The 20487-nt window shown below is 37.7% G+C and overlaps 1 protein-coding gene across 11 annotated transcripts in view; it reads left to right on the plus strand.

The window, feature by feature from the left end:
- The window catches only part of DMD (dystrophin), a 2329373-nt gene that overhangs the window by 1167043 nt on the left and 1141843 nt on the right, over positions 1-20487 (plus strand). For all 11 annotated transcript variants that reach the window (XR_011968542.1, XM_072616876.1, XM_072616880.1 and 8 more), the window contains one exon: positions 2345-2492. Coding sequence is in view for 10 of the 11 variants with exons in the window: in XM_072616876.1 (XP_072472977.1) it covers positions 2345-2492 (148 nt within the window). In the remaining variant the exon portion in view is untranslated. The remainder of the gene's footprint in view (positions 1-2344; positions 2493-20487) is intronic.

Here is a 20487-nt window from a genome sequence, read left to right on the forward strand (position 1 = left end):
TGACCCTGAAACGTTGGAATGACTCTTCTTTGTTATTAATGGTTTGATCCCCTATTCCTAGTGTATCATCCAAATAGTGTTAGCCACTAGCAAGTGGAACCCCAGTTCCATTGTCGCAGTTAACATTCCTTTTTACAAAGGGATATTTATTTCAAAGCTAGAGTAAGTGCAAAAATACAAATATTTTCTCTGATATGTTGAGGGCACATTCTTTCCCATAGGTCTCTGGGGGGATTGGGCTCTGGCTTTGCTCAGCTTCTACATAGCATTGGTACCATCAAGTTCATTTCCCTTGCTTTCAGATGAGTCCTTATCTCAACTATGGCTGTGATGGGTCCTTGAAAATTACTATTTTCTCTTTTGGGTATTGGTGCTGAGCGAGGTACAAAACCTGCCATGGACTCAAGTCCTAGATATTGGATCCCCAGACTCCCATGTGGTATGGTCTACTGACCTCTCAAAACTCATAAGGTCAGAGCCTCCAATACTGTTCACTCAAAAGAGAAAGCTCTGAAGTAGGCAAAGTACAGGAAGAGACCTGCATTCACAGGCTACATGTTGGCCTCAGTAGGACAAGGGCCTGAGGTCTCTTTTCTTATAGTAGTGTTTATCACTTGACATTATAAGTCAGGAAGAAGTCACATAAAAAAAAAAAAAGTAAATTCTCCCCCAGAAAAGGGGGGTGGGAATGTTGAAGAAGACTTAAGCTATTTAGCCATTCATAGTTTCTTTCTTGCCACATGTTTAGGATATCAGAGCCTATTAGAAAATATTTATGAATGCTCAAAGTCTCTCTAAAGCACTGCTATTATTCATCATCATAACTTTTCCAGAATGTATACTCATAACAATTGGACTCAGTAGCCAGTCCCCTATTAGATAAGATAGGGATTCACATGTAGACAACCATATAATACAGTTGCCCTTAATGAACCAAACCACCATAGATTCCTAAAACCACAGATCAATTCTAGAAGTTTGATTTCTTGTTGAATCAGATCCCAAAGAAGCCTAATAAGGTCGACCAAATCAGAATTTGAACCCTTTACTCTAAACTGTCCTTCAAATCTAAGGTGGCACCAAAACAACCCCGATCTTTTCTCTGGCTTAAATGTGGATGATCATTTAGATGCTTCTTGACATTTTCATCTTCTGAATCATAAGCTCATTGTACTAAATGAGTCTCTTCCGTATTCTAATTAAAAATGTTAGTGGATACAATAAAAAATAAAGGGTAAAGGGAGACACTGCCCAGCTCAGACTATAGTATAACCAATTAGTTGGTTAATTGCCTACATCTAAACCTAGCATATGAATTAGATATAATCTGTCTTCATAGCCCCTGGATGCCTAAGGATCTTAATGAAAACGCTTTCAGTATTACCACAGACACAAAACAGACTTTATTTCATAAGTTGATTTTGCTTCCCAAATTCTTTTAAATTAGAATTAAATGAATGATTACCCAAACAATTTAATGTAATATAATACTATCAAGTTTGGGGAAGATTCAGAACAAAACAATCTTCCTGGGGAGGAAAAGCACTGCAAGATAATTTTTATTTCCTTCCAGAAGTATTTTCAAATTGAAAGGGAAATCCTTTCCAGTTTTAGTCATTTCCCACTCAGGGAAGATTATTGTTTCAAAGATTCAACAGAAGTTTACTAACGACTTAAAATGTGCAGGACACCGTTCTAAGAATGGGAAGAAACAATGACGTAAACAGTACCTGCTTTCAAGTAATATGCATCCTATGGGGGAATATAGCATGGAAACAAATAAATGAAATAAAAATAAAGCAGGAAGAGGTGATAATTAATAAAGAAAATCAGGAGAGACTTCCTGTAGGAGGTAGTGCCTGAACTAAGTCTAAGCGACCATAGAGTGCAGCAGCAAGAATGCTGGTTTTAGAGTCAGATCCTCCCTCTTGTGGTATGCACTAGGACTGGACTTGGAGTCAGGAAGCCTTTGATGTAAGTCCTGTCTCTAAGACTTATTAGCTGTCTTACTCTGGGCAAGTCAATCAACCTCTCATTCATTTATCTGTAAAGTGAAAAGTTTGGACGCAGTGGTCTATAAGTTTCCTTTCAGGGACTCCAAAGGAAGCTAAGGATTCCTAAGAGGTGACAGTGAGAACAGAATGTATATCATGTACAGGAAATACAAAGGCAGGAGGTGGGAGGTAAAATGTTGAGATCATGAAACAGAAAGTGGATTTCTTTAAGGTACAAATAAAAGTTTAAAAAAATGATCATGTTCTTGTCCATGGAATGAAGAACTATAAAAATCATTTTACTCAAAAAATCCATATCATTCTCATGGTCTCTATTTTTTCCCTCCTAGGAGGTTTGATATATCTGTGGAAAAATGGCGGCGTTTTCATTATGATATGAAGATATTTAACCAATGGTTAACAGAAGCAGAACAGTTTCTAGATAAGACAAAGCACCCTGATAACTTGGATCAGGCTAAATACAGATGGTACCTTAAGGTAAGTTTTGGGCAATCTGTTCTCTGTATTGTCTTTTTTTTAAAGGCAACTACTCTAAATTCAGATGTCTTTTAAATTCATTCAAGTTTAGACTGGGTAGAGTGCCAGAACCAGGAATTCTAATGTTTTTGACATGTCATGAACTATATCCAGTATAATTCTGTTATAATGCTAATAGAAGAGCAAGGCCAGGTTCTTGGTTTTTGACGTTAAGTCAAGAGATATCTATTGTATATGACTATATTCTGGGAATGTTTTGGTAGTATAAATAATTTCTTATGGGATGAAATATTTTAGCTTTAGAGTCTAACTTCTGAGGGAATCTCTTGTAGCATTCATAGCAATTATATTTCATACAGAAACTTGGTTATACTTATAGCCCAGTTCTCAAAAAAGAATTTCCCATGTTACAATACATCCTATCTGATTTTCTGAAATAGTTCACATGCTAGAACTGTGTAGTGTCAACAGATTATATTTACTCTGTGGATTCTTTTGGTGGAGAAGAGAAAATATGTATTATAGCCAGTGTAGTATAATTTTATCTAGGTGAGTCTTTTGAATATGTTGATAAAGGTAATTTGGATTAAGTAGCTTTACAATTAAGATCATGAACTATTTGATTCAGGCATAAAGAAAATTGTGCTTATCAAGTAATGTGTTAAGTATATTTTCAGCTCAAGCTATTCAGGTAGCAGTTATCAAAAAAAAAAAGATAGGAATTGTGGATGGTTGGTAAATCACAGAAAATAAAGATTAAAAGCAAATTAGGAAAGGGGTTTCTAACCTACTCTAGGATGGTAACTCTCTCTCTCTCTCTCTTTCTCTCTCTATATATACATATGTATATGTATATATATATATATATATATATATATATACATATATATTCATATTTAATCAATACAATCTACTCCTTGAGATAAAATGTGGTGATTGGAACTACTATGGACATTTCAGTAAAGTTTTTAAATGCATTTGTTTTAGTGAACAATATGGCATCCCTTGGCTATTGATAATAGTTAACACATAGTACCTTGAAGGTTGCAAAGTGCTTTAGGCATATTAACACATTTGATCCTCACAATGACTCTGTGAGGTAGGTGCTATTACTATCTTCATTTTACAGATAAGGAAACTGAGCTGCAGAAAGGTTAAGTGATTTACTCATGGTCACCACGCTAGTAAGTGTCTGAGGTAGGGTTTGGACTCAAGTCTTCCTCACTCCAAGTTGTGTGCTCTATCCATCGGATCACCAGGCTGCCCTAACATCTATATGAACAATAAATGTATATGCAGGGTCATGCTGTATGTTTTCCTGGTACTTTACACATAAACTTAAGGGCATCTTACAATAACTCTATAGTCCCCCAGGAGGCAAAAGCTAAATGTTTGGAAGCCACTAAATTAAAGGAAGTATTAAAGAGCTGCATTACTGAAGAGAAATTAATTCGGAGTAATTGTAATAAAGTTAAAACTTGAACCTTCTCCCTAGTTTCAAGCAAATTTGAAGTGAGTCCACCTAATGCTCTTTATATAACTCTTATTTGTTAAGGAATTAAACAACTACAATTTGATCTCTATCAGTTAAAAACAGAAGAATAGAGGTACTCCTTGATTGAGGGCAGCTAGGTGGTGAAATCTGGATAGAGCGCTGGGTCAGGAAGACTTGAGTTCAAATATGCCTCAGACATTTACTAGCTGTGTGACCTGGCTAAGTCATTTTACCTCTATGTACCTCAGTTTTCTCATCTACCTTGGTGGGTTGTTGAGAGACTCAAATGAGATAATAATTGTTAAAGTACTTAGCATAGTGCCTGGCATAGAGGAGATTCATGTACATGTTGGTGACAATGATGATGAGTGAATGGGGAAAAGATCATTCTAAATGAGTAAATGTGCACCTTCTTTGGATCAAATATTTTGCTAACTTGGGGGTTGAGAAGGGTTATCAATACAAAAAATGGACAGTCCTTGATATCAAAGAGTCTGTATTCCAATGGGGAAAGACAACATATAAAGAGGAATGCTAGCTAAGATTGAAAACTTGAGTCTGGAAAATTAAAGGAAGGATGAAGGGTTCCCATCTGCCAAATATGGGGCTGGGGTGAGGGGTGGGGTTGTGGGTGTTGATCTAATCATGGTTTTTGAAAATAGTGATAGAGGGGAAAGGGTAACCTTATCTATAAAGGCATTGGTGATAATTCACCAATTATAAGACAGAGGTATATGAGTATATGGGGGAGTAAGTCATAAAGTATAACATGACTAGAGCTTTTACTGAAGTGGTGGTCTGGGAGAATTAGTTACAAATCAGGAAAACAGACATAGAGCAGAAAATTCTCCAAGACAAGAAATCAGTGGGGGAGAGGCTATGGAAAAAATGAAAGGGAATATTATGAAGATAATGGAATAATATTGTAAAGCAAGAAATAATTAATATAAGGAACCAAGAGAAACATGGGAAGATTTGTATGAACTCTAAAAATAAGCAGAACCAAAAAGAACAATTGACCTGATGACTATAGCAGTGGATGAAGCTGGTGGATTGAGTTCAGGGATTCTGAATTGTAGTGAGCTAAGAAGATTCAATGTCCCCTGAAAGACTAAAGCCCCCAGCTACTAGGATGCTTAAGGAAGGGTAAACATACCTGTCTTGGAAAAGGAGGAGGTCAAACTTTCTTGCTGATTAGCTGGATCAGCTGTGGCATCTACTGAGCTTCAGATTTGGCCCACCTGGCAGGTCTAGGGAGTTCTAGCCTCAGACAAACAAATCATACATAAATACATAAGCAAACAAAATCATTTAAAGGAAACCAAACTAAATTGAAAACAAACAAACAAACAAACAAAAAAACAACAAAACAATGATAGTTTTGGAGAATGGATGACAAAACATACAAAACAAAACTCCCAGCAGAGAGGTGAGGGACCCTGAGGCAGAATGTTGTTCATAGTGTCAGATGTAGTCAAAGAATCATGTGTTTTTGCCCAGTTTACTTTTACTGGTCCCAAGAAAGGTCTCATTCTGAGTTGGGGAGAGCATTTCCTTTTTCTGCCACCACAAGATAATTACAGTATAAAGATAAAAGTTGACATGACTAAAATTTATTTTTAAAAGAAAAAAAAATGGACCATCCAACATCTCATATAATGATTTGAGCATCGAGGAACACTGGAAAGAGCCTTAGTACTGTAATCAGAGAAGATGGACTCAAATCCCACTTCTGATTTTTACTACCTGTATGGCCTTGTTCAAGACACTTATGAACCATGGACCTTGGATTCCTCATATGTAAAATGGCAGCATGTTCTATGAGATCTCTTCCAGCTCCAGATATGTTCCTGAACAGCATACCCAATTAGCATGGATTTTCTAAGGTCAGAGAAATTCAGGATATTCCAATTTAGTGTTACACAAATTATAGGAAAGAGAATCCTGAAGAGATGGCAATAAAAAATAAAATTCTCTACAATTGAGATGTTTGATTATAAATTCTGTTCCAAACTCCAAAGTTAAAGCCTCAGTCCAATGTCACAAAAATATTTAAGACTTTGAACTTATCATCCTAATAAGAGATATTTTCAAAGAGCTCTAGCCTATAATGGTATGTGCCTTTTTGTTGTTTAGTCATTTTTAATTCATGTCCAACTCTTCATGACCCAATTTGGAGTTTTCTTGGCAAAGATGCTGAAGTAATTTGTCATTACTTTTCCAGTTCATTTTACAAATGAGGAAACTAAGGTAAACAGGGTTTAGTGACTTGCTTAGGGTCACACAACAAGTAAGTGTCTGAGGTCAGATTTGAACTCAGTGCCACCTAGCTGTCATTTTTTTAATGCCATCATGCATTAGTTTTTCCTTAATAAATAAAGCAAAGAAAAAACTCCAGTGTTTTATTTTCGGTGTTCCAGTGAAAATGTCAGATAAGCCAACATAGCAAGTGGCAAACATCTCATTCTTTTCCAAGGCTGGCAGAAGTTTATTTTTGCCTGACTGCTAAGTAATGTTATCAGTGATGTCCTTTTGAATCATAAATTGGCTTTTGGATTCACTGAAGAATAATAGATATGTGTTTTATAGGATAAGTAATGTGGAAATAGATTTTTTAAAACTTGACCTTTCCAATAGCTATACTGACACATTCTTGCCAGATCAACACACATCCATATCACCATCTACACAGACATATCATACCTATATACTAAATACATATTAGCGCACACACATATACATATATATACATATATAATATATATATCGATACACACACACACCACACTCTTATGTGTGTGTGTACGTGTGTGTGTGTGTGTGTGTGTGTGTGTGTGTGTGTATCAGCAACCCATCTGTAACTTATAACCTCTGAGAGTAGCTTAGAAGCCTGAGAGGTTGACCGATTCTCCATTACCAACATTATGTGTCACCGTCAGGATTTAAACCCAGATCTTCCTTCCTCTTCTTTGCTCAAAGACCAGAATTCAATGAAAAATAAATTTAAAGAAATGCAACATAAATGTGACCTGTTGAAAGACAGCAGCAGACAAGAGAAATGTCAGTCAGCAGCTATAAGATGACTAACTCAGCAGAAGACGTAAGCAGCTTATTAAGCTTTTCCTAAGTAACGAGAACTATGAAGAATGATTAATTTCCAACCAGCAAATAGATTTTACATATATTAGAGAAAGGATGGCAGAATGGGAAGGGTACAATATTTAGCATCTCTCTAATTCCATCTCTTCTATTTACCAGCTGTGAAACCTTGGAGAAATTGCTTAACCTCAATGAGCCTCAATTTTCTAAAATGAGGATAACACTTGTAGTACCAACCTCACACATTCTCTCATACATGTGTATCAAAAACTATCAGTGGATTCAAAGGCAACAAAGCCTCTGTGCATATTTATATTTCATATTAACAGTATTATCTATCATTCTTACCTTTTAGAAGTGAAATGTATGTCCTAGAGCTCATCTGCATCACCTGAGAAGAGAAAACCAAATCTGACAAGTTCTTCTACTCCATTGTAGTTCTATATTTTTCATCTTCCACTATCATATCTTCTTGGGGGTGGCTGACAAAGCTACACGGAAAATAGCATCATTATTTCTGGGCAGTTCAAGTCATGTGTGCAGAGCACACCCATTAGGCTGAGCTTCCTTCCATTTGTCATTTTTCCAGAACTAAAGGATATAAAACTTGTTATATGCTTCAGAAAAAACATGAAGAATTGTGAAAAGAATGTGCCAAACTGTCTTCTCCACAGGACATACTAATCAGCTACTTTTACTTTATTTTCTTCAGTAATGATCTTTATAAGTGATTAACCTCCATGTTCACGTACAATATTAATATTTTTGATGGGAGGTCATCATTGCCTGCAATATGGGTGGACGTTCTCAAAATTCATCTGTTTTTTCCATTATCCTCTTGTTTTATTTCATTTTAACATTCTTACATAGAGAGGCCATGTGATATAGAAAACCAGTCTCAGAGAGCTGTTGAAGGCAGCTAAGTAGGCACAGTTAATAGAGCACCAGGCACGGAGGCAGGAAGACCTGAGTTCAAATACAGCCTCAGACACTTAAAAGCTGTGTGACCCTTCAAGCTACTTAACTCTGTTTGCCTCAGTTACTCCATCTATAAAATGAGCTGGAGGAGGAAATGGCAAATCACTCCACTACAATATCTTTGCCAAGAAAACCTCAAATGAAGTCACAAGAAGTCAAACATAACTGAAATGACTGAACACAGCTTCATAGTCAGGAAGACCCACTTCACCTGGGTTCTAGTGTTTTGTTTTTTTTTTAAGCAAGTCACTTAATCTCTCATTGCTCTAAGCCAGTAGTGTTCAAAGTGTACTGTTGGGGCTCTTTCAAGGGATCATTGAGATTAAAACTATTTTTAGCATTAAGGATTCAAGTAATCACAACCAAATTAAGTAAGGGAGATTTTGTGACTACCATAGCAAGGGTAGATGAAGGGAAAAGAATCATTCAGCTTACTAGTCACATGAAGTAGCCAGCGCTTTGATTCCAAGTGTTTGTAGATGTGTAATAATAATAACAGTAATAATAATAAAGCAATAATGAAAAATAATATTAGCTAACATTTATAATTTTTTTTTTTAATTTAAGGGAGCGTAAGCAGTTTTCTTAAAAATGGTACAAAGATCGTGGGGACACTCTGTATAGCACTTTAAGGTTTTCAAAAGCTTATAACCAACTTTAGCTCATCTGATGTTTAAAATGCTGATAAAGAAGGTAATACAGTTATTATTAAAAAAGATTTTACAGATAAGAAAACTAAGTTTCCAGAAATAAAGTGACTTGCTCATGTTCACCCAGTTAAAGGTTAGCAGTAGGATTTGAATTCAAGTTTTTGTTGACTTCAAGTCCAACATGGGGCAGCTTCTTTTTATCCACAAAAATTATTTAAAGGCAGGTAGCTGGAACATCGAATTGAGTGCTGGACTTGAAGTCGGAAAAACTCAAGTTCAAATCCCAGCCTCAGACACTTAACAGCTGTGTGACTGGGCAAGTCACTTAGCCTCTGTCTGCTTCTTTTTACTAATCTGCAAATGGCAATGCTACTGGGAATAAACCAGAAATGTCATGTAGTTCATTATTCACAGACCTTAGGTCTGCTTCATTTTACTAATCTGGAACATGGAGGTGGAGGGGACAGTAATATTTGGAAAGTTGTAAAGTGCTATACAAATGCAAATCATTATTAAGAATGGTATTTATCAGGACTGGATTTATATAGGTTAATGGAGGTTATTTCTACTACCAAAGCAGGTAGACACCTCTGCAACTTAGAATGCTACCTAGAATACTAAGAGGTTAAGTGATTTGCCCAGGGGTGCAGCCAGTATGTGTCAAAATGGGACTTCAGCCCAGGTCTTTCTGGTTTAGAGGCTAGATCTCTGTCTACTACGCTCTGCTGCCTCTCTCCCTTGGGGACATATAGCTAATAAATGAAACTGACGGAAACGATAAAATCCCCATTTGGCAAAGCATTTAAAAGAGCTGAACATCCTGTCTCTTATTAGAATGGGAGCTTGTTTATTTTATGAGACCCCGCTGCTTAATGAACCACATTCACAATTAACGGGACTTATTTGACAATACTTTCATGTGTAGGCATAAGACCTTGTATTTATCATAAAGCATATTCAGACAAGCTGTAGGAAATAAACAGAACATGATCATTCTCTACGGAACTTTTTTAAGGTCTTTAAGTCAATACTTACAAAAATAAATACAGGGAGGGAAACTGCAGTATGCTGTGGTGACATGAGGCAACTGCCTTTTTCTAGGCATAAGGTAGCCGTGTTAGTACAAGTTAATTAGTTTTCTGTTGTATCCTGTAGTGTTACTATGTCCTTACTGCGCAGTAATGTGTAGTGTATAATGTCTGTGCAATTAAGTCATACCCACCACTTTACAAAAAACCAACCAACCTCTTCATTTTGTGTTATAAAAAGGAATTTTAAGGAGTCTATGCTATGTAGTATTAATATCATAAGAGACAACGTATGGTTAAAACCTGAAAACTTACCTTTCTAAAATGTTGCTACGTGAATATCATTGCTCCTCCTTTTAATGCTGCAAGTTTGTTTTTGTCTAAGCCAGAAGTAAAGCAAAAACCCACAGCCCAGTGGGCCTATCCAACCACTGAGCAGCATAGGAGCTTTGACCTGTTCCATTGAGCTGAGCTGAGCCCATCCACCCCTCTTTAGGGCTGTTCATTCCCACTGCCCTCTATCCCAACGTGTAAGAAAATTTGTCATTTTTAAGTATCATAAATTACACCTTATCTTGCATCATATCTACTTAGCAGCTATAACTGAACTTTCTTAATTCTAAAATAATCAGTTCTATATTTGATGAAAAGCCTCCCATTGCTAGATGTAAAAAAATAATGGTGGCAGAAAGACTTGTTTTTGCTTTTAAAAAATCGTGTGTTGTGAGACCGGTAGAGATCCAAGTGTTTAAAGAAGGCCTAAGGAGAGCATTCTAGTTTTCATTCAATTTGAGGGACAGAAGCAGGCACTCCTAAGTTATAGAGCAGTTAACAAAAGGAAGTTTACTTTGACTTAACACAGCACAGATGAACCACAAGAATATAATTACACCTAGCTTTAGTTTGGGTAAATGATACCCTGCCTGCTTCAGTATGGAATTGTGTTTGGTAAGTAGTGTAGTATATGGCAACTAGAGGAGGTACATCTCAGGCACCCACCAAGTCTGAGAGGCCTGTGGGTGGGACTTTTAGGTGACAAGGAATCTGCATGAAGTAAAGTAGGGGCTAATCAAGTCCTAATGACAACTTGGTCTCTGGGAAAAAGAATCCCTTTCACTTAAGGGGTTCAGAAGAGGGAGGAGATGGAGCTCATATTCTAAGGAGAGCACTGGTAGATATTAATTCTATCACACCAAGTGTTAGATTTTTAACATTGTTGGTCCTTTCTGATAAGTTAAATATTTTGGCATATGAATATAGGAATACATTGGGCACTGGAAAATCTGTCCAAAGGGAGTATTGGATGTTCCATAAAAAACTGTAGAACTATCAACTAGAAAAAAGTAGTAAGAAATGCCATATTCGTGGTTTTATAGCAGCCAGGATCTCAGAGCTCAATTTGTCAAATCCTCTCCTTGTAGAACTTGAAACAACTGAAGTCTAGAGAATAAGGGTCTTTCCTAAGGTCAAATCATTCACGACAGACTCAGAATGGTTTCTGGGTTACCATGGGTTTTTGAAATGTTTCACCCATATGCTTCTCTCTATTTCATGACACCCTTGTAACAACAACAAAAAAAATGTTCCTCCATTGAGCTTCTCAGAATAAGCCAAGCCAGAGAGGCAAGGAAGATGTAAGCCTCTGCATTTTATTTTGGTTTTGCCTCATTATTTGTGTTAAACTTTGTCTTAACCTCACAGGAAGAGAGATCATTTAATTCAAAGTGCCAAAGAAGAGATAATATAGAGCAATGCAAGTATCTTAATAAGATTTTACAATGGATATTCACAATGTGAACACAAAGGCAGAGCTGGAACATCTCCAGACACTGGGTATTGTCAAGGCTGCCCAAAAGTTCAAACTCATTCACTGAAATGAAAGTACAAAAATAGTTCTCTGCTATATGGTTAAAAATAAAGATTTACTTCCTTCAAGATGAGGTTTGCTTAAACACACTGTGGGTTTATGTTACTACAACATAAATTGAGTTCATTGATAAGAAGTTTACTGTATAACAAAATAGCTTACATAACTACTGATGAGACATTAAAACACTGATATTTCTGTAAATTAATATACATTTTTTAGTTTTTATATTTATCCATAGGTGGTGTGGGTTTTCCTCACTGAGGTGAAAGTGTAATCAGGGGGTTGCCATATTTCTGACTTTTAATTTCCCTTGGAGTAAATGAATTATGACTTTGCTGTCCTAGAGAACTAAGTCCTTTTTAGTAATGCATCTTATTTCCAAAACAACTGAAGTATAGTCTTCAGCTTTTTCAGTAACTTTTAATTTCATATTTTTCTCCCAATGGCCTATCCAACAATCTTGTATTACATCTTCAGAACTTAGTGCCAGCCCTTCTGCAACATTTAGTGATTGGTCTTTGTCTCATCCATATGACCTACTACTTCAGCAGCAGTATATGCTCAAGCCAAATGTTTCATTAACTCATTTCTAACTTCACTATATTTTTGCTAGCTTTCTCTGTAGGATACTGTAACACTGAATGTTGACGATGTCACTTCAGATAGATTCAAGTAATTAACAATTAGCTGTTTACCTTTTACTAATTTGTAGCATTGTTATAAATAACCGGAATATATTTAGCAAGACCATGATACTTCAGGATCAGCCTATAAAGAACCCCCTTAAGAAAACAACATCGCCTATCTATTTTATGTTTTTAAGTCATTGTAGAAATGTGTCAAATTGTCCTTTGCTGATACCCCAACTTCTCAGCTAATTGGGAGAGAATCTTATCAACCACATGTGGCCTAAAACCTTAGAGAGAGATTATTGTTGTTGATGTGGGGTTGTTTTCATTTCTGTATGGCTCTTTGTAACCCTATGTGGGATTTTCTTGGCAGAGATACTGAAGTGGTTTGCCATTTCCTTCTCCAGTTCATTTTACAAATATGGTAAAGTTACTTGTCCAGGGCATATAGCTGTTAAGTTATTTGAGGTCAGATTGGAACTTAAGAAGAAAAGTCTTCCTGACTCCAGACCTGGCACTCTATCCATGGAGCCACCTTAACTGCCCATATAGAGAGACAGAAGAGGCTGTAAACAGGCCAGATAATATTCTGGCATCCATATGGTTCATGCTCATCATTTAATGTGGTGAGAGTTCCGTGTTCTCATTTAGGATCCTTCTTAGTGCTGTGAGCATCCTAGAAAGTGGGTACCTCCTTCAAGCCTACAGATTATATGGTGTTCCCCAGGGCAGCTCAGTTGGCACAGTGGGAGCTCTGGGTCTGGAATCAGGAAGACTCATCTTCATAAAACCCAATCTGTCCTCAGACACTAACTAGCTCTGTGATCCTAGGAAAGCCACTTAACTCTATTTGCCTCAGTTTCCTCATCTATAAAATGAGCTGGAGAAGAAAATGGCAAACCACTCCAGTCATTGAGAATCAGACAGTTGAAACAACTGTACAACAACAACAAATTCTGCACAATTGGCAGAATTTTCTAGTTACTGCTGTTAGGGCTAGCTAATCTTAGTCAAGAGTGCTGCTTCGAGATACCAGAACTAGCTGCCACCTCTCCCACTGAGCTAAAAAGAACTGTTGGATTCTCTAGTTAAAAGAACTAGGCTTTAAGTTTTGTCTGCTTTTTAAAAGGAAAATAGACCTAGGAGTCAGTCAGTCAAATATTGTCTTTTATGTGCCTGGCAATATTCTAGGCATTGCGGGTACAAAGAAAAGCAAAAGACAATCCCCGCTCTCAAGGAGCTCCCAGTCTGATGCGGGAGGAAACATGAAAACAACTGAACAACATAGGTGGAGTCAATCAGAGAGAGTGAACAGAGGGAAGGAAATGGCACTAAGGAGGATCAAGAAAGGCTTTTCTTTAAAGATGGGATTTTACCTGGTGCTTGAAGGAAGCCAAGAAGAGGAGATGAAGATGGAGAATATATTCCAGTCATGAGGAGATATAGCATCTTCTTTAAGGATCAGAAATGAAGCAGGTCATTGGATCCCAGAGTATGTGGAGGAGATTGAAAGGAAATGAGATCTAGGAGGGTTTGGAATCCAGGAACTCATTAAAAGCTGTGAAAAGTCTTATCAGTCAATTATACTTCCAGATAAATGAGTTTATCTCTTATTGTCACCAGGCAATTTGGAGAGGAAAAGCAGCTGCCCTCACTAGGTGTCAAAGGGGAGGTAAGAAGATCCAGGAGTAAAATCTTGTTGTCTGTCCTTCAGAAGGGGATCATTGTTTAGGTTAGGGAATAAGTTTATTAAAGATTCTCCATATTGGGTAGACTCTTAAGAAGCTTAAGCATTTGTGATGCTTGTACTAACAAGCGGGCCAGATAGAATCTGAGCATCTTCATGGAGGCAAAATATACAGAAAGATTGTGGGAGAGACTTGGAGGTGGGTCTACTAGTCTAGGGTGATGAGAGGAGCTGTTTAGGAAGGATCTTGAGGAGGAATCCTAGGAGGATCTTAATGGGACTGGGGTGACTCATCTAGGGTAGGAAACAGCTGGAGGTGATCACGAGATAACAGACAATGGAGGACTGGGGTGGGAAGTAGGTGAGGTAAAGCCAGATTAAATAGAAAGATTAGAGCAGAGTTCAAGGAGATTCCCAGAGTCTGTACCCCATCTCCAAGATATCAGGGAGGTGATGCCATGACTTGCAAGTGAATTGGGTTTGTGAGGGAAGGCTATGTAAAGTTCCTAACCTCACTGTTTCCTCCAGTCATCTGGATCCAGTGGCAAGATATAGATCAGGAAGACTAGACGTGGCCCTGGATGCAGTGGGGGACCTTGGCATTTTTAAGCTAAAGTCTTTCCCAGGTCTTAGTTTGACTGAAGTAATGTCCATTCTGTGATTGAGGCTTAGGTAAAAAGTGAGACTGAGAATGGCCTCTTTACCTAGTCAAAAAAAAATCATTCTGGGAGGGGAAGACACTCAGGGTTTCTGGCCAAAACGGAAACAATGACTCTACATTCACTCTGAGACTATCTGGGCACAAACAATGCCATGTGGGGCTTGGCCTGGCAGAGAGAGGAAAGAAGGAGCAGAGGAGTAAAATGTATTGAGTGAGGGAAAAGTGCGAGGGTGCAGAAGGAACTCTAGAACAAATAGGACTGACTTCACAATTTTGCCTGAATGGGCCAGGATTGCTATATCCCTAGAACACTTTCAAAAGAAAAAAAGCAAGTAATAGTTAATTGTCAGTTCTGACCTCCAGTGGGAGTTGGAGTTGGTTACTGGACTCCAACTTTTCAGCTGAGTGAAAAGGGAGAGAGGCTGTTACGTTCTGTTTCCCCTTAGGATCGTGGCATAGTTTTCATTTTTCACAGTCAGCTCATTGTAGAATTGTTTGAATTGTCCCTTAGAGTATAACTGGTAAAAGTAAGGTGGAAGAATAATTGTGATTACTTGTCTTCTCTCCAAGAGGTGGCTAGAGTTAATACTCCTACCTCCTCTTGGCTTACTTACTGAAACTAGTTTAAAATCTGTGTATTTCTCAGTTGTTTAAAGTCTTAATGACGTGAAGAAATACTTTACTGTGAGACAACGTAAAAGGAAAGATGACTGGACTTAGGAAACTTGATGTGAATTGTGGGTTCTGATATTTACTTGCTGTGTGAATTGAGCAAGTTGCTTAATTTCTCTGGACCTCAGTTCTTCATTTGTGAAGTAAAAGGAAGTTTGAACAAGAAGGAGTTATTAAGTAACTTATGTGCCAGAAACTAAACTAAACACTTTGCAAATATTATCTTATTTAATGCTCATAACAACCCTGGGTAGGTATCATTTTTATCCATTTTACAGTTCAGGAAACTGAAGCAAACAGATATTAAAATAGCTTGCCCAAGATCACAGAGATAGTTAATCAGTATATAAGGTCAAATTTGAACTCAAGTCTTCCTTATTCCAGGTCCAAAGCTTTACAGAATGAGACAAAAGTATAATCAGAATAGTTTATAATGTTCTAATCTCTCAATTTATTGTGCTTTTCCCTTTCATCCAGAAGTATCAAAAAATTTTGCCTACAATATTCCAAGTGCAGCTAGAACTTCATTAAAATGTAATTGGAAATATTTAACGAAATAAATAAAAATCCAATATAACTTAGGTAATGTTGATATGTGGTTTTCTAACTCAACATGTAGGGATCCTGATGTATACTTTAGTGGCTGCAGTTTCCATTTGAGCTTCACACCACTTCTCCAGAGAGGTGAATGATCCTTCAGTGGTTCTCTGAACTGTCTGAGTCTGTAAGAGAAAGCTGAGTCCAAATACCTATCAGTGTCCAAATACAAGACCCTGACTTCTTGTTATCAGGTCAGAACACTTAAAAATGTGAACATTTGCTAAATGAGGAAATATAATGTGTCAATACTAATATCTTACTGGCTTAATTGTTTATTTTATTTTTTTCTTGTTTCTATCTATATAGTTCTTGTGTCATAAGACAAATTACGTATGAAACCTAGATTGTTTAATATCATAACATCAATTCTAATTATTTTATCCATATGTTAATAAGAGTTTCCTTATAGCATGGTACATCTGTGTCATTGCATCTCTATTTTGTTATTATCAAGTTTTAGAGGGGCATTCTCTCCACATCTCCCCTTCCCTCATACACAAGGTAGAATAAAACATTAGTCCTCCTCTAAAAACGAAGGATGAACTGTTAACCACAGAATAAAGCGAAATGTATTTAGTGTTTTGTTCATGTTAACCAAATAGAAATCTACCCTTTGCATTCTAATTCAGTATCTGAAAAAAGGAAAAAAAATCCTTTTGGCAGGCCTCCTTTCCAGAGATAGGGGCTCTTGAGCTACCCAGAGATAGTGAATCATTGCTGGGTAGAAATAGTCTTTTCATAGAATTTATTCATCATTTTAAACTTTGGAAATATCATTGGTTCTTTTTTTCAGAGTAACCAAGTTCTTTGTAAATGGGGTCATTCTGCTTAGAAAACTGCCTTGGTTTCAGAATTTTACTGCTTAACTGGAACCAAGGAAACATTCTCTGGGATGCTGTTTACTTACTGAAGGAAATCAAAAAGGATAGGAAAAAATAAGTGCTAAAAGTAATAAGAGCATATTCCAAAAGATTTTAAAAACTAGGCTATATCTATTTAACTGAACTTGTCTGGTGGAGATTGGATTGGATTATAATCCAATACATACTGAGTCCCTGGCTACTTTGAAGAAAATAATTCAGCAATGACCATCTTGGGTGGTTAGAAAAGATTAAGAACCAACAGATTCTTAACCTGCGGTCCACAGACTCCAAAGAGTTTCATGTATAAATTTTAGAGCCCTATAAACTTAGAGGAGGATAAAATATGTCTTTATTTCCACAAAATTTTATTTTCCTTTGTAATCCTATGTATTTTATTCTATGCATTCTGAACCCCTGGAACAGAGAGAGGATTTAAGAAATATCATGGAGGTGAAACATAAGATTTGGCCACTGCTGGATATGTGGGATGAGGAACAGTGAGGAGAGAAAGATCATACCAAGACTGTGAACCTGGTCAAGTGGACAGAAATAAGGGAGTTCAGAAAAGAGGAGGTTTGGGAAAGAAGGTGATAAGTTTAGTTTTGGGTATGTTGAGTTTGAGATGCCTATGGGACATTCAGTTTTGAAATATCCAATGGTCATCTGGAGATTCAGGACATTACTGAAAAATGTTCTTGCTGGGAATTTAAAATGAAGTTATTATTTTCTATATTTATTTCTTATAATGGAGGAGGAGAATTGGGAGAAAGAGCAAGCAATAGAAAGGCACAATGCAATAAAAGAAATAAAAGCAAAGAAATGACGTGCGGGGGCAAAAGACAAAGGGAGGTCGACTGCACAGCATGGTGAAAAGAACACTGGCTTGAGAATCAGAAGTCCTGAGTTTGAATCTCCAGCTCTGTAATTTACTTGCTGTGTGACCTTGGGTGAGTAACTTTACTTCAGTAGACATGTTTCTTCTTCTGCATAATGAGGAGAATAAACTAGATGACCTGTAATCAAGGGCTGAAATGAGATAATGGATATAAAGCATTTTGCAGAACTCATAGTGTTGAGGTATGGGGTGTTGGGGACCCCCTGAATACCAACATGCCAGGTCCTGCTTGAATGAATTTGACTCAAGCCTTCTTAAAGCCAAAGAAAGACAAAGTTTATTAAAGATTCACCCTATTGGGTTGTCTCTTAAGGAGCCTAAGCATTTGTAATGCTTGTATTCACAAGCTGGCCAGATAGAATCTCAGCCAGACAGAGTCTGAGATGGATTGAATCTGAGCGCCTTCATGGAGGCAAGATGGAACTTAAATACAGAAAAGACTGTAGGAGGGATCTGGGGGTGGTCTGGTAGTCTAGGGTGATGGGAGGAGGGGTTTAGGGAGGGTCTTGAGGAGAAGTCCAAGAGGGCCCTCACTGGGACTGGGATGAATGGTCAAGGGTTGAAAACAGCTGGAGGCAATCAAGAGATATCAGACAATAGAGGGCCTGGGCTGGAAGTGGTATTGCCAGGTAGTCTGGGGTCCCAGGGAGGATCCTGATGGGAGTGACTGGTAATAGGATCAAAGGGTAGGGAGTGCAACAGAGACCTGGGCACAGGGTAACTAAAAGCCCATGGGCTTCCTGAGACTGTGGGATCAAATGAGAAGATTAGATTTGAGTAAGAAAGGCTGGATCAAACGCGAAGACCCAAGGGGAGCTCAAGGAGGTCCCCAGAGTCTGAACCCCATCAGTTGTACAAAACTGAAAACAAATCAATAATAAGAAAGAAAGAAAAAAAAGATTTAAACTTAAGTCCCAAGCTCTACCCACTTTGCCACCTACTTGCCCAACTATATTCACATTACTACTGAAAAAAAATTTTTTAGAACTTGACTGATAGACCAGACTACCTGGTATAGGCAAAATTAAGAAGTGGTTTATCTTCAACACCATCTCCAAACACCCTAACAGTTTATGTTGTGTCTGGACTACCTGGGACACTTTTTTTGGACTCTAACCAATCTTCTATCTCCGTCTAAACTTTTCTGTTTGGTATCCCCAGGCTTTTCTAGTTGGCAACTAATAAATCTGAGCTAAATCATCCATATGCTAATGATGCTGATGGATTACTGTTATCCCTGTAGGTAACCTATTTGAATTTTAATAGAAGCCTTCAGCCTAAAAACAAAAGAGAAACTTTTGATAAGTTTGGAGGTTTTGAATGAGAAATAACTAATGATTGGAATGCAGGCAGGTTTTTAGGGTATGTTTAAGATTTTTGTTTGTTCTGGCTCCAGGTAACTCCCTTTTGTTCCCTAAGAACTGTCCCTAACAAGGGATCTCAAAATAGCACAGGCAGCAGCTGGAAAGCCAAGCTTCATTACTGATCACCTACCATGCTAATTGTCCCTGTTAATAATATATCACAGACTGACTTCTATTTCTTAGGCACACGGGCAAGTGAAGTGTCCCAATGAAACTGTCTTCCCAAGGTCGGAAAAATCACACCTAGCATTTATATGGTGGTTTGAGGTTTGCAAAACACATTATCTCATTTGATCCACCCAACAATCCTTAAATGACAGAGTTGGCCCTATCCCAATTTTACAGATGAGGAAACTGAGGCTTAAGGAAGTTAAGTGATCTGCCTAAGGTCACCCAACTAGGAAATGTCAGAGGGAGGATTTGAAATTAGGTTTTCTTGACTCCAAGTCTAATATACCCATCATAGTGCTAGCCTGGAAAAACAGACATAAAGAAAAACCACTCTTCCCTTGGTTAGTGGATGAAGTTGCTAAGGGGCAGAATCCTAGGACTCCACACCAAGAAAAAGTTAAGGTGGATAGCAGGAGGGTCTAAGTAAAATGTCAGGCAGGGGCAGAAACATTGCAACAGAGCCACTCTGGATAATCTTTCTGCATTTTTGTACAGTGCCTCACACCAGAATGAACTTCATGAGGATTCCTCAGACAGAGAGCCCTGGCTATCAACACACACATACATGTGTGTGTATATATATATATATATATATATACACACACATGTATGTGTGTGTTTTGATGGGGTCATGGGACCTGGACCCCTAAAAGGAAAAGACCATGTCTTTGAAAGCAACTCAAAGCAACTCTGAATTTTCCCATACTTTCCATTAACTGTGAGGTGGGGGTGGAGGGAACTAGAATACTAGAATCCAGAACTAGCATCCAGACTTACTCCAAGGCTGCCTTTCCTCTCTGTCCTCTCTGTCAGACTGTGTGGTTACAGGAAAGTCTTTGTAAACCTTAAATAGCACCCTCTCTCTCTGTATGTGTACACACACACACACACACACACACACACACACACACACACACACACACGAACTGTCGTCATTTTTTCATTTTTTCCATTAAAAAATAACTATTAGATAGAAGACAAATAGAAAGAAAGGTAAGTAGATTACACAGATAGAACATTTATTAAGTGCTTTCTTTGTGCAAGGCACTGGACTATTTCCTGGGGATACATGTAAAATCAAATAAGATATTGCCTGCCCTCAAAGAACTCACCTAGGTACTTGACCCAGTCCAGCCCACCTAGATTACCTAATTAGCTTACTTAACATGTCTTTCACTGTTGTACTGGGCCCATTCCAGACTATTTGAATATGCTGACCACTCCTTAATTCCATCTAGATCACCTAATCAGCCTACCTGACAGTCCTTTCACTGTTCATCTGGAGGATGCCAGACTACTTACCACTCCTTGACTCTTAGATACTATCACTATC

Source organism: Notamacropus eugenii, chromosome 5 (genome assembly GCF_028372415.1).
Source record: "Notamacropus eugenii isolate mMacEug1 chromosome 5, mMacEug1.pri_v2, whole genome shotgun sequence".
Taxonomy (NCBI): domain Eukaryota; kingdom Metazoa; phylum Chordata; class Mammalia; order Diprotodontia; family Macropodidae; genus Notamacropus; species Notamacropus eugenii.